This window comes from Carcharodon carcharias, chromosome 14 (genome assembly GCF_017639515.1).
Source record: "Carcharodon carcharias isolate sCarCar2 chromosome 14, sCarCar2.pri, whole genome shotgun sequence".
Taxonomy (NCBI): domain Eukaryota; kingdom Metazoa; phylum Chordata; class Chondrichthyes; order Lamniformes; family Lamnidae; genus Carcharodon; species Carcharodon carcharias.
Genome location: NC_054480.1, coordinates 80951263 through 80966629, shown reverse-complemented (window position 1 = coordinate 80966629; position 15367 = coordinate 80951263). Strand labels below are relative to the sequence as shown.

Below are 15367 nucleotides of genomic sequence, written 5' to 3'. Positions count from 1 at the left end.
GACAGGTGTTCCGAGAGAGAGAGACAGGTGTTCCGAGAGAGAGAGACAGGTGTTCCGAGAGAGAGAGACAGGTGTTCCGAGAGAGAGAGACAGGTGTTCCGAGAGAGAGAGACAGGTGTTCCGCGAGAGAGAGAGACAGGTGTTCCGAGAGAGAGAGCCAGGTGTTCCGAGAGAGAGAGAGAGAGAGAGAGAGAGAGAGAGAGAGAGAGACAGGTGTTCCGCGAGAGAGAGAGACAGGTGTTCCGCGAGAGAGAGAGACAGGTGTTCCGCGAGAGAGACAGGTGTTCCGCGAGAGAGAGAGACAGGTGTTCCGCGAGAGAGAGAGACAGGTGTTCCGCGAGAGAGAGAGACAGGTGTTCCGCGAGAGAGAGAGACAGGTGTTCCGCGAGAGAGAGAGACAGGTGTTCCGCGAGAGAGAGAGACAGGTGTTCCGCGAGAGAGAGAGACAGGTGTTCCGCGAGAGAGAGAGACAGGTGTTCCGCGAGAGAGAGAGACAGGTGTTCCGCGAGAGAGAGAGACAGGTGTTCCGCGAGAGAGAGAGACAGGTGTTCCGCGAGAGAGAGAGACAGGTGTTCCGCGAGAGAGAGAGACAGGTGTTCCGCGAGAGAGAGACAGGTGTTCCGCGAGAGAGAGAGACAGGTGTTCCGCGAGAGAGAGAGAGACAGATGTTCCGAGAGAGAGACAGATGTTCCGAGAGAGAGAGAGATGTTCCGAGAGAGAGAGAGACAGATGTTCCAAGAGAGAGAGAGACAGGTGTTCCGAGAGAGAGAGAGACAGGAGTTCCGAGAGAGAGAGAGAGAGACAGGTGTTCGAGAGAGAGAGAGAGACATGTGTTCCGAGAGAGAGAGAGAGACAGGTGTTCCGAGAGAGAGAGAGAGAGAGAGAGAGAGAGAGAGAGACAGGTGTTCCGAGAGAGAGAGAGAGAGAGACAGGTGTTCCGAGAGAGAGAGACAGAGACAGGTGTTCCGAGAGAGAGAGAGAGAGAGAGAGAGAGAGAGAGACAGCTGTTCCGAGAGAGAGAGAGACAGGTGTTCCGAGAGAGAGAGACAGCTGTTCCGAGAGAGAGAGAGACTGGTGTTCCGAGAGAGAGAGAGACTGGTGTTCCGAGAGAGAGAGAGACTGGTGTTCCCAGAGAGAGAGAGACTGGTGTTCCCAGAGAGAGAGAGACTGGTGTTCCCAGAGAGAGAGACAGCTGTTCCGTGAGAGAGAGAGACAGCTGTTCCGAGAGAGAGAGAGACAGGTGTTCCGAGAGAGAGAGAGAGACAGGTGTTCCGAGAGAGAGAGAGCGAGACAGGTGTTCCGAGAGAGAGAGAGAGACAGGTGTTCTGAGAGAGAGAGAGAGAGAGAGAGAGAGAGAGAGAGACAGGTGTTCCGAGAGAGAGAGAGACAGGTGTTCCGAGAGAGAGAGAGAGAGAGAGAGAGAGAGACAGGTGTTCCGAGCGAGAGAGAGAGAGACAGGAGTTCCGGGAGAGACAGGTGTTCCGAGAGAGAGAGAGAGACAGGTGTTCCGAGAGAGAGAGAGAGAGACAGGTGTTCCGAGAGAGAGAGAGACAGGTGTTCCGAGAGAGAGAGAGAGAGACAGGTGTTCCGAGAGAGAGAGAGACAGGTGTTCCGAGAGAGAGAGAGAGAGAGAGAGAGAGAGAGAGTGAGACAGGTGTTCCGAGAGAGAGAGAGAGAGAGAGAGAGAGAGAGAGAGGGACAGGTGTTCCGAGAGAGAGAGAGAGAGAGAGAGACAGGTGTTCCGAGAGAGAGAGAGAGAGAGACAGTTGTTCCGAGAGAGAGAGAGAGAGACAGTTGTTCCGATAGAGAGAAACAGAGACAGGTGTTCCGAGAGAGACAGAGACAGGTGTTCCGAGAGAGAGACAGGTGTTCCGAGAGAGAGAGAGAGAGACAGGTGTTCCGAGAGAGAGAGAGAGAGACAGGTGTTCCGAGAGAGAGAGAGACAGGTGTTCCGAGAGAGAGAGAGAGAGAGAGAGAGAGACAGGTGTTCCGAGAGAGAGGGAGAGAGAGACAGGTGTTCCGAGAAAGAGAGAGAGAGAGACAGGTGTTCCGAGAAAGAGAGACAGGTGTTCCAAGAGAGAGAGACAGGTGTTCCAAGAGAGAGAGAGACAGGTGTTCCAAGAGAGAGAGACAGGTGTTCCAAGAGAGAGAGACAGGTGTTCTGAGAGAGAGAGAGAGACAGGTGTTCTGAGAGAGAGAGAGACAGGTGTTCCGAGAGAGAGAGAGACAGGTGTTCCGAGAGAGAGAGACAGGTGTTCCGAGAGAGAGAGACAGGTGTTCCGAGAGAGAGAGACAGGTGTTCCGAGAGAGAGAGACAGGTGTTCCGAGAGAGAGAGACAGGTGTTCCGAGAGAGAGAGACAGGTGTTCCGAGAGAGAGAGACAGGTGTTCCGAGAGAGAGAGACAGGTGTTCCGAGAGAGAGAGACAGGTGTTCCGAGAGAGAGAGAGAGAGACAGGTGTTCCGAGAGAGAGAGAGAGAGACAGGTGTTCCGAGAGAGAGAGAGAGAGAGAGACAGGTGTTCCGAGAGAGACAGAGAGAGAGACAGGTGTTCCGAGAGAGAGAGAGAGACAGGTGTTCCGAGAGAGAGAGAGAGAGAGACAGGTGTTCCGAGAGAGAGAGAGAGAGACAGGTGTTCCGAGAGAGAGAGAGAGAGAGAGAGACAGGTGTTCCGAGAGAGAGAGAGAGAGAGAGAGAGACAGGTGTTCTGAGAGAGAGAGAGAGACAGGTGTTCCGAGAGAGAGAGAGAGAGACAGGTGTTCCGAGAGAGAGAGAGAGAGACAGGTGTTCCGAGAGAGAGAGAGAGAGAGACAGGTGTTCCGAGAGAGGGAGAGAGAGAGACAGGTGTTCCGAGAGAGAGAGAGAGACAGGTGTTCCGAGAGAGAGAAAGAGAGAGAGAGACAGGTGTTCCGAGAGAGAGAGAGAGAGACAGGTGTTCCGAGAGAGAGACAGGTGTTCCGAGAGAGGGAGTGACGTGTTCCGAGATGAGGAGAGGGCTAGATGTGGAGACTGGGAGAGGTGGAGAGGGGTAGATGTGGATAGTGAGAGAGGTGGGGAAGGGGACAGGGGGAGCGGGGGAGGGGAGAGGGGAGGAGGGGGAGGGAGATGCAGAGTGTTCCTAGAGACCACAACGTGCCCACACCGAGGCGGGCAGGAGCCAAGAACTGACACCGAGGCAGGCAGGCGCCGTGAACCGACACTGAGAAAGGCATGCGCGTTGTTCCTACACTGAGACACGCAGGCACTGTGTACCAACACATAATGAAGCTAGAGCAGTCCATCTGCAATGTACCACACAGGCGTGGTTTGGTTACATAGAACTGCGCTGGCGCGGCGCTCCAAGCCCAGGACAGCGCGACTCACCGGCACAATATGTCAACCCCAGGGCACGCCACAGCGGCGTGCCGTCAGAGCCACGCCACAGCGGCGTGCCGTCAGAGCCACGCCACAGCGGCGTGCCGTCAGAGCCACGCCACAGCGGCGTGCCGTCAGAGCCACGCCACAGCGGCGTGCCGTCAGAGCCACGCCACAGCGGCGTGCCGTCAGAGCCACGCCACAGCGGCGTGCCGTCAGAGCCACGCCACAGCGGCGTGCCGTCAGAGCCACGCCACAGCGGCGTGCCGTCAGAGCCACGCCACAGCGGCGTGCCGTCAGAGCCACGCCACAGCGGCGTGCCGTCAGAGCCACGCCACAGCGGTGTGCCGTCAGAGCCACGCCAGAGCAACGCGCCGACACTGAGCCATGCATGCACAGTGCTTCTGCACTGAACTATTACATTTACCTTTTACTCTTGTGTTAAGGTACATGTTCTACCTACGCTGAGCTGAATTGGAATAACTATCCCTTCAACAGCTTGTGTGCTCATCTCCTGAGGAACATCTGTCCTCTTGCTTGATACTGCTTCATTCATCAGAGTCCAAATGAACTCTGGGTTATCCGTTGGGACTGTCTGATTCTGCATGGGCATGCACGACAGACTGCCTCCAGCAGAGGTTAATTCTCTCCTCCCCCCTTCACACGTCTCTTCAGAAGTCAATTCTTATCCTCCCTGCGGCACAAGGCTGCGTGGCAGCAGACTTTTACCATGGAGTGTGATATTCATTCTATACACCTTTTCATCTATTTCTCATACACTCTTCAACTTCCTGCATCATTTTTGGACCAAGGTCGAGACTAAATGTTACATCATCATTTACAATTATGCAAAGCATCACACTCTTCTTTGACCTCCCAGCTTCTCAGTGCCACACCTTCCTCAATAGGACTAGTTTGAAATGATCAGTTGTCTCATGCTAAGGTTCTCACCTGTAGTCATCACTGGCAGCCAGTTCTCGAATGTCATCTTCTATTAGCAGGTAAGCCTTAAAAATAAATACATTGCAGTCAGTATGCACTCCCACTGGACTCCCCAACCATCATTTACATCTCATGCAAAGGAATCCCTGTTCAGTTTGTGTACAGGTAAGTGTGTTCCTCGGAAATACAGACTGCAGGCTATGTTCCCTCTCCAGAGAACTAAGGAGGCATATGAGTGTCCAAGGAGACCAAACATGCACAGGTCATAAGCATTTTAAAGTAATCTATAAAATAATTCAGAGTTGTGAAAAGTCAATTGGAGGTTAAGTCAGTTGAAGGACATGTACGAGATTTATATCCCGTCCTCGGATTCCTGATTAAGTAATGCATTCAAAAGGAACGAGGCAAGTTGGTGGCTGAGTGAGGATTGAAGCCCAGCAAACAGCGGAATTTTTGTCTTAATTTACAGTTATTGAAATAGTTAGCTAAAATGTAAGTTTGAGTTGGACTGGAAGCTATCATTCCTCAGTAAAATTCACAAACTTCTGGAAATGATAGACATTGGGCTAAATATACAATCCCTGTATTATCAATGAGAAAATGCTGGTCCTGTCTGTATATGGGAAAGCAAATAGCCTTACTTAGAAACCAACCGAGTAAGTAGCTACCATATTAATCTGTGTGTATTGATAGATTCTGGTGTAACACTCCAACACCACTCTCAACACTTAGCCATTTGCAAAGTCCTCTGCAAGTGTTAAGCCCTGTATAAGGGAATATGAGGGGGAAACAGCAATTCCTCGGTATTAATGCCTCAAGGTGTAAAACATGTTGAATTTTCAGTGGGTTTAATTATTTGTTTAAAAACAGGCTAGAACTGCCCAATGGTGGCTTCTTTTCCTGTAGAAAACCTCCCAGAAACTGCAGGGGCTTTTTTTTTGAAAGTCTGGACATTGTGACTTCTCCTAGGTTCTTTCTTCTGCCTTGTAATTTTTGTTTGATTTCCTCTTGGAAATTTTTTTTGTAAAAACAGATCTATGATCCCACACTCATGCAAATTGACAGGGTTTGAAACACAGCAATAAATTTTAGATTGATTTTGAATCATTGTTTCTGACTAGCTCTTTGACTGCTGGCCCATGTAATCTGTAATGCCATAATCACGTGTTCTACCACAAGTGTAGGAGTTCAGAGTGTTGCTCAACAAGTTCATGTGTATCACTCAGTAAATTGAACTATTTTTACTGTACTTGCCTCAGACCCTGAAATTTTCAGAACTAACAATCAGAAGGTGAATGGAGATTCTTGGTATAACCACATCATTGGTTGCTAAGCTATAGTTGCAGCCAGTCATCCAAATACCATGGGCTCACATATAACAGCTAAACTTCAAGAGAAAATGTGACTGTTTCACCCAAAGTTCTGCTACTGACCAAACACTCAGAAATACCAATCTAAATATGGTATATAATAATTTAAATAATAATTGCTATTGTTTTGCAGTTTCAGTATATTACAGTGTACTTTGTCTTGTGTGTGTTATTTAACCTGTAAGTAAATGCTAAGCCAGTTGATTGTCCTTTATACATGGGTTTAATGGCGGTTTGTTTCCATCTTGTAAAGGTGGCAGGGAGACATGGTGACCATCTTATATGTTTGCCAGAGAATGATAAACCATGACTCGGGGTGGGTATTGTGAACACTTGGCATGCCACCCAATATGCAGCAAGCACAAAGCCGGCAGCTTTCAGTTCATACGAGGCTCCATTTGCTTAATGGAGCTGCTCTTAGCCATGAACACGAGGTAAGCAAGTGGTGAGTGGGCAACAGAAAGGCAGCTTCTCATTGGGAGGGAGCAAGGAACCCAAACCCTTCATCAGTTGAATCACCAGCCTCCTAGCAACTTCTGCACAGCAGTGCTGGCAGAAGTAGTGGCACATGGAAAGGGCAAAAATTACACAAAATGGGAGGAAGCTATCAGTGCAATTAGCCACACACAAATATATACATCAAAAAAAGTCACAGAGACACTCTTGTATGCAGGCTGACAGCCACACACACACACATCCATGCACAGACACCCACAAACACATCCACACACTGACAGTCAAAGGTGCACCTGCAAAACAAACACACCAATACATACAATGAGGGACCGAACATGATGGCAGAGATGGAGCATTTCGCTCAAGGTAAAATTGAGACTGATGAGCTGCTTATGCTGCTTTGAGCATCAATACTCACCATCTTGCCCCCTGTGGCTGGCATGTGATGCTTCTCCCCGAGCCAGTGCTTGTCCTGCGAGTCTGCAGAATACTGAAAAGAAAGACAAGAGTACAAATGAGAACATACACAACTTAAACACTGAAACAAATCACTCACACATCACCAGAGGATGAAACAAACACACACAGGGTTAAACACTGCATTGACCCACTCTAAACACACACAAGGTAAAACACAGCACTGACCCATACTGACCACACACAGGGTAAAACACAGCACTGACCCATACTGAACACATACAGGGTTCAACGCAGCACTGGCCAAAACTGATCACACATAGGATAAAACATAGCACTGACCTCCACTGAACAAACACAGGATTAAACAAAAACAGAAAATGCTGGAAAAACTCAGCAGGTCTAACAACATCTGTGGAGAGAAAAACACAGAACCAACCCACACAGGGTTAAACTGATGCACAAACAGATGCTGTTAGACCTGCTGAGATTTTCTAGCATTTGTTATTATTTGAGATTTCCAGTATCTGTAGTATTTTGCTTTTATCACAGGATTAAACAATACCGACAAACTGAAAACACATACATACACACGCACAAACTAAATAACAGCACTGGCCCACACTGAACACACACAAGGTCAAACACATCACTGACCCACAGTGAACACACATGGGTAAAATACAGCATTGAACACAGTGTTAAACACAATACTGACACACACTGTAAAACACAGCACTGGCCCACAATAAAGGCAGAGTAAAAAATAGCACTGACCTGCACTGAACATACATACAGGGTAAAACACAATACTGACACACACTCAGGGTGAAATACAGCAAAGATCCACAAAGAAAACAAACGGGAAAAAACAGCACTGACACACATGAACACAATGTAAAACACATCAATGACTCACACTGAATACTCAGGGTAAAACACAGCAATGATCCATACTGAACATACACATGGGAAACCGCAGCATTGGCCGACACTGAACACACAAGGTAAAACACAGCACTGATGCAGACTAAACACACACAGGATAAAACACAGCACACAGTGATCTACACTGAACACACACGTTAAAATTTGGCACTGACACACACAAGCTAAAACACAGCACTGTCCCACACTGAACACATGCAGGGCAAAACGTAGCACTGATGCAGGCTAAACATACACAGGGTTAAACACAAATCTGACCCACACTGAACACACAGGGGGTGTCACACACACACATACACATGCAGTAAAACGCAGCACTAGCCCACAACAAAGAGAATAAAATGTAGCGCTGACTCTCACTGAACGCACACTGGGTAAAAGACAGCTCGGACGCAGACTGAACATGCATAGGGTTAAACACGATACTGACACATACTGAACATACACAGGTTACAACACGGCACTAACCCACACTGAATACACATTCAGCAAAAAACAGCACTGATCCACATTGGGCTAAACACAATTTTGCCACATACTGAACACACACACAGTAAGACATATCACTGACTGTCACTGAACACACAGGGTAAACAGCACTGACCCACACTGAATACATACACTGACCACAACACTGACACAGAAAGGACACACAGGGTAAAACGTGGCATTGACCCACACTGAACACACAAGGTTAAACACAGCACTGGCCCAAACTGAATCCACACAGGGTAAAATGTAGCACTGAACCATGCTGAACATATAGGGTTAAACACAGCACTGGCCCACATTTTTTTTTAAAAATTCATTTTACGGGATATGGGGTGTTGCTGGCTAGGCCAGCATTGATTGCTCATCCCAAATTGCCCTTGAGGAGGTGGTGGTGAGCTGCCTTCTTGAACCGCTGCAGTCTCTGTGGTGTAGGTATACCCACAGTGCTATTAGGAAGGGAGTTCCATGATTTTGACCCAGTAACAGTGAAGGAACAGTGATATATTTCCAAGTCAGGACAGTGAGTGTCTTGGAGGGGAACTTCCAGGTGGTGGTGTTCCCATCTTTCTACTGCCCTTGTCCTTCTAGATGGTAGTGGTCGTGAGTTTGGAAGGTGCTGTCTAAGGAGGCTTGGTGAGTTTCTGCATTGCATCTTGTAGATGAAACACACTGCTGCTACAGTTCATTGGTGGTGGTGGGAGCGAATGTCTGTGGAAGGAGTGTCAATCAAGTGGGCTGCTTTGCCCTGGATGGTGTAAAGCTTCTTGAATGTTGATGGAGCTGCACACTTCCAGGCAAGTGAGGAGTATTCCATCACACTCCTGACCTGTGCCTTGTAGGTGGACAGGCTTTAGGGAGTCAGGAGGTGAGTTACTCACTGCAGGATTCCCAGCCTCTGACTTGCTTTTGTAGCCACAGTATTTGTGTGGCTCGTTCAGTTGTTTCTGGACAATGGTAACCCCCAGGATGTTGATAGTGGGGGATTCAGTGATGGTAATGCCATTGAATGTTAAGGGCGATGGTTGGATTCTCTCGTGTTGGAGATGGTCACTTGTGTGGCGCCAATGTTACTAGCCACTTGTCAGCCCAAGGCTGGAAATAGTCCAGGTCTTGCTGCATTTGGACACAGGCTGCTTCAGTATCTGAGTAGTCGTGAATGGTGAACATTGTGCAATCATCAGCGAACATCCCCACTTCTGACCTTATGATGGAAGGAAGTCATTGGTGAAGCAGCTGAAGACGGTTGGGCCGAGGACACTATCCTGAGGAATTCCTGCAGTGATGTCCTGGAGCTGAGATGATTGACCTCCAACAACCACAACCTTTATGCTAGCTATGACTCCAACCAGCGGAGTGTTCCCCCACCACCCCACCGCCCGATTCCCATTGACTCCAGTTTTGCTGGGGCTCCTTGATGCCACACTCAGTCAAAAGATGTCTTGATGTCAAGGGCAGTCACTCTCACCTCACCTCAAGTTCAGGCCTTTTGCCTGTGTTTGAACCAAGGCTGCAATGAGGTCAGAAGCCAAGTGACCCTGGTGGAACCAAACAGAGTGAAACGCCGCACCGAGCCACGCTGCGTGAAACGCCGCACCGAGCCACGCTGCGTGAAACGCCGCACCGAGCCACGCTGCGTGAAACGCCGCACCGAGCCACGCTGCGTGAAACGCCGCACCGAGCCACGCTGCGTGAAACGCCGCACCGAGCCACGCTGCGTGAAACGCCGCACCGAGCCACGCTGCGTGAAACGCCGCACCGAGCCACGCTGCGTGAAACGCCGCACCGAGCCACGCTGCGTGAAACGCCGCACCGAGCCACGCTGCGTGAAACGCCGCACCGAGCCACGCTGCGTGAAACGCCGCACCGAGCCACAAAATGTCAAACATATCACTGACTGACACAGAACACGCACAGCATAAAACACAGCACTGACACATACTGAATACACACAGGGTAAAATGCCTCATTGACCCACAACACTGGATACACACACGTAGGATAAAACGTAGCAATGACTCACCCTGAACACACTCCTTTCAAGTGAAGCAGCATTTCACTTGCATTTCCCCCAACTTAGTCTACTGCATTTGTTGCTCCCAATGTGGTCTCCACTACATTGGAGAGACCAAACGTAAACTGGGCGACCGCTTTGCAGAATACCTGCGGTCTGTCCGCAAGAATGACCCAAACCTCCCTGTCGCTTGCCATTTTAACACTCTGCCCTGCTCTCTTGCCCACATGTCTGTCCTTGGCTTGCTGCATTGTTCCAGTGAAGCCCAACGCAAACTGGAGGAACAACACCTCATCTTCCGACTAGGCACTTTACAGCCTTCCGGACTGAATATTGAATTCAACAACTTTAGGTCGTGAGCTCCCTCCCCCATCCCCACCCCCTTTCTGTTTCCCCCTTCCTTTTTTTCCCAATAAATTAGATAGATTTTCCTTTTCCCACCTATTGCCATTATTTTTCAAAATTTTTTAAAATCTTTTATGCTCTCCCCACTCCCACTAGAGCTATACCTTGAGTGCCCTACCATCCATTCTTAATTAGCACATTCGTTTAGATAATATCACCAACTTTAACTTTAACACCTATGTGTTCTTTTGTTCTATTGCTGTTGACAACTTTTGATGATCTGCTTCTATCACTGCTTGTTTGTCCCCCACTCCACTTCTCTCTCTCTCTCTCTCTCTCTCTCTCTCCGCCCCCCACACACACACCTTAAACCAGCTTATATTTCAACTCTTTCTTGGACTCGAACTCAAGTTCTGTCGAAGGGTCATGAGGACTCGAAACGTCAACTCTTTTCTTCTCCGCCGATGCTGCCAGACCTGCTGAGTTTTTCCAGGTAATTCTGTTTTTGTTTTTGTTTCAGTTCTAAATAGCCTGCCCCATATCCCGAGACTGTGGCCCCTGGTTCTAGACTCCCCAACCAGGGGAAACGTGCTCCCTGCATCTAGTCTCTCTAGCCCTGTCAGGATTTCACACGTTTCAATCAGAACCCCTCTCATCCTTCTAAACTCTAGTGAATACGACAGTCCTGCCATCCCAGGTATCGGCCTAGTGAACCTTTGCTGCACTCCCTCTATGGCAAGTATATCCTTTGAGGTAGGGAGACAAAAGCTGCATGCAATACTCCTGGTGTGGTATCACCAAAGCCCTGTATAACTGCTGTAAGACATCCCTACTTCTGACCTCAAATCCTCTTGCACTGCAATGAAGACTAACATACCATTTGCCTTCCTAATTGCTTGCTGCACCTGCCTATTCACTTTTATTGACTGGTGTACAAGGACATCCAGATCCCTTTGTACATCCACATTTCCCAATATATCACCATTTAAGTAATACTCTGCCTTTATTTTTTAACAACAAAGCATATCACTTCACATTTATCCAAATTATACTGCATCTGCCAAATGTTTGCCCACACATACAACTTGTCTAAATCACCCTGAAGCCTCCTTGCATCCTCCTCACAACCCCACCCAGTTTTGTGTCATCAGCAAACTTGGAATTATTACAATTGGTTCCCTCATCCAAGTCATTTATATATATCATGAATAGTTGGGGCCCAAGCACTGATCTCGCAATACACCAAAAGTCACAGCCTGCCATCCGGAAAAAGACCCATTTATTCCCACTCTTGGTTTCCAGTCTGTCAACCAATTCTCAATCCATGCAGGTATATTACCCCTGATCCCATGTGCTTTAATTTTGCCCACTAGCCTCTTATATGGAACCTTATCAAAAGCCTCTTAAAATCCAAATACACATCCACTGGCTCTCCCTTATCTATTCTACTAGTTACATCCTCAAAAAATTCCAATAGATTAGTTAAGCATGATTTCCCTTTCATAAACCCATCCTGATTTTGTCTAATCCCGTTAATGCTTTCCAAGTATTCTGTTACCATGTCTTTTATAATAGGCTCTAGCATTTTCCCTACTACTGATGTTAGACTAACTGATCTGTGATTGTTTTTTCTCTCCCTCCATTTTTAAATAGTGGGGTAACATCTGCCATCCTCCAATCTGTAGGAACTGCTCCACAGTCTATAGAATTTTGGAAGATGACCACGAATTCATCCAATATTTCCAGGGCCACTTCCTTTAGTACTCTGGATGTAGATTATCAGGCCATGGGGGTTTTTCAGCACGTTCACCCCATTAATTTCTCCAGCACCATTTTTTTTTTTTACTAACACTGATTTTCTTCAATTCCACCCTTTCGCTAGACTCTTGGTTCCCTAATATTTCTGGGAAGTGTTCAAATCTTCTGCCATTTCTTTGTTCCCCATTATAATTTTCCCTGTTTCTGACTGTAAGGGACCTACATTTGTCTTCGCTAATCTTTATCTCGTCACATTTTTATTGAAGCTTTTACAGTCAGTTTTTATGTTCCTTGCAGAGTTACACTCATACTTCATTTTCCCCTTCTTGATCAATCTTTTTGTCTACTTTTGCTGAATTGTTAACTGCTCCCAATCCTCAAGCTTGCTCCTTTGTCTGGCAATTTTATATTTTAATACTACCCCTAATTTCTTTTGTAAGCCATGGTTGAGTCATATTTCACTTTTTGTGCCAGACAGGAATGAACAATGGTTGTAATTCATGCATACATTCCTTAAGTATTAGTCATTGCCTATCCACCATCAATCCTTTTAGTAAGGTTCCCCAATCCATCATTGCCAACTCGCACCTCATACCCTCGTAGTTCCCTTTATTTAGTTTCAGGACCTTAGTTTCGAATTCAGCTTCTTCACTCCATCCTAATGAACAATTCTATCATTTTATGGTCGTTCTTCCCCAAGGGAAGGCACAACAAAATTGTTAATTAATCCTCTCTCATTGCCCAATACCCAGTCTAGGATAGCCTGCTCTCTAGTTGGTTCCTCAACTTATTGAGGAAAAACCATCATGTATACACTCCAGGAAATTCCCCTCCACAGTATTATTGCTAGTTTGGTTTGTCCAATCTATATGTAGATTAAAGTCACCCATGATTACAGTTGAAACCTTATTACATATGCCTCTAATTTCCTGCTTAATGTCTTTCCTTACATATCCATTACTGTTTGGGGGCCTATAGAAGGGTACTTCTTATCTCCGCCCAAACAGATTCCACATCATGACTTTCCGAGCCAATGTCCTTCCTCGTTATTGCATTAATTTCCTCCTTTAATAACGGTGCTACCCCACCTCCTTTTCCTATTTGTCCTTCCTAAATATTGAATACCCCAGATGTTCAGTTCCCATCCTTGGTCACGCTGCAGTCATGTCTCCATAATTGCAAATATATTATAACTGTTTATATCTATTTGCGCTGTTAATTTATCTACCTGATATTGAATGCTTTGTGCATTAAGGTACAATTCCTTTAGATTTGTCTTTTTAACCTTGTTAGTCATCTTCGATTTATTTTGCACTATGACCTCATATGTTTTTCGCCCTTGTTTTTTCTGCCTTCCGCTTTTGCTTCTCACTTTTCTGTCTTTTGATTCTATCCTTGTTTCCCCCTGCTCGGTCTCCCTGCTCAGGGTCCCATCCCCCTGCCATTTTAGCTTACACCCTCCCCGACCGCACTAGCAAACACCGCCCCCACCTCCACCCCCCCCACCTCGGCCCTCCAAGCCTGCGCCGGTCATATTGCCTGTCAAACTAAAACATTTTGCACTTTCAGGTTCCATATCCCTCTATTCCCATCCTATTCATGTATTTGTCAAGCTGCCTCTTAAACATCACTATTGTACCTGCTTCCACCACCTCCTATGGCAGCGAATTCCAGACACTCACTACCCTCAGCGTAAAAAACTTGCCCCACACATCTCCTGTAAAGTTTTCTCCTCTCACCTTAAATCTATGTCCCCTAGTAATTGAATCTTCCACCCTGGGAAAAAGGTTCTGACTATCTACTCTGTCCATGCCACTCATAATTTTTTAAACTTCTATCAAGTCGCCCCTCAATCTCCGTCGGTCTAGTGAGAACAATCCGAGTTTCTCCAACCTCTCCTCATAGCTAATAACCTCCAGACCAAGCAGCACCCTGGTAAACCTCCTCTGCACCCTCTCCAACAACTCCATATCCTTCTGGTAATGTGGCGACCAGAATTGCACGCAATATTCCGAGTGTGGCCTAACCAAGGTTCCATACAGCCGCAGCATGACTTCCCAGCTTTTATACTCAATACCCCTGCCGATGAAGGCAAGCATGCCATATGTCTTCCTGACTACCCTATCCACCTGCGTTGCCACTTTCAGTGACCTGTGGACCTGTACACCCAGATCCCTCTGCCCATCCATGCACTTAAGGGTTCTGCCATTTACTGTATAATTCCTACCTGTATCAGACCTTCCAAAATGCATTACCTCGCTTTATATATTCATCTGATATATCCTGTTATTTCTACTCGCTAACACGTGGCACTGGTAGTAATCCTGAGATCACTACTTTTGAGGTCCCACTTTTTAATTTATGGTCTAATTCCCTATATTCAGCTTGTAGGGCCTCATCCCTCTTCTTACCTATGTCGTTGGTATCAATATGTACCATGACACTGGCTGTTCACCCTCCCCCATCAGAATGCCCCGTAGCCTCTCCAAGACATCCATGACCCTGGCACCAGGGAGGCAACATACCATCTTGGAGTCTCTTTGCAGCTGCAGAAATGCCTGTCTATTCCCGTTACTATTAAATCCCCTATCACTATAGCCCTGCCATTCTTCTTCCTCCCCTCTTGTACAGGAGGGCCACCTATGGTGCCATGGATTTGGCTCCTGCTGTTTTCCCGAGAAGTCATCTCCCGCAACAGTATCCAAAATGGTATATCTGTTAGAGAGGAGGACGGCCACAGGGGACTCCTGTACTATCCACCTTCCTCTATTCTGCTTAGTGGTCACCCATCCCCTTTCTGCCTGTTCAGTCTTTACCTGCTGTGTGACCATCTCTGTGTCCTCGTGCTGTTTTCAGCCCCGAGTCTCTCTGGAACTCTCACTCTGTCCTCGCGCCACTTTCAACCCCGAGTCTCCCCGAAACTTTCACTCTGTCCTCACACCGTTTTCAGCCCCGAGTCTCCCTGGAACTCTCACTCTGTCCTCGTGCCGCTTTCAGCTCCTCATCTCCCCGAAACTCTCATTCTGTCCTCGCGCCACTTTCAGCCCCAACTCTCCTCGAAACTCTCGCTCTGTCCTCGTGCCGCTTTTAGCCCCAAGTCTCCCTGGAACTCTCGCTCTGTCCTCGTGCCGCTTTCAACCTCAAATCTCCCTGGAACTCTCACTCTGTCCTCGTGCCGCTTTCAGCCCCGCATCTCCACGAAACTCTCGCTCTGTCCTCGCACCGCTTTCTGTCCCGAGTCTCCCTGGAACTCTCGCTCTGTCCTCGTGCTACTTT

The 15367-nt window shown here is 47.6% G+C and overlaps 1 protein-coding gene across 1 annotated transcript in view; it reads right to left on the bottom strand.

Moving 5' to 3' along the window:
* Positions 1–15367, bottom strand: part of LOC121287202 (deoxynucleotidyltransferase terminal-interacting protein 1) — a 224230-nt gene that overhangs the window by 171230 nt on the left and 37633 nt on the right. The window contains exons 11-12 of the mRNA XM_041204863.1: positions 6539–6610; positions 4304–4359 (exon numbers count right to left, since the gene is read on the bottom strand). Of these exons, the coding sequence (XP_041060797.1) occupies positions 4304–4359; positions 6539–6610 (128 nt within the window). The remainder of the gene's footprint in view (positions 1–4303; positions 4360–6538; positions 6611–15367) is intronic.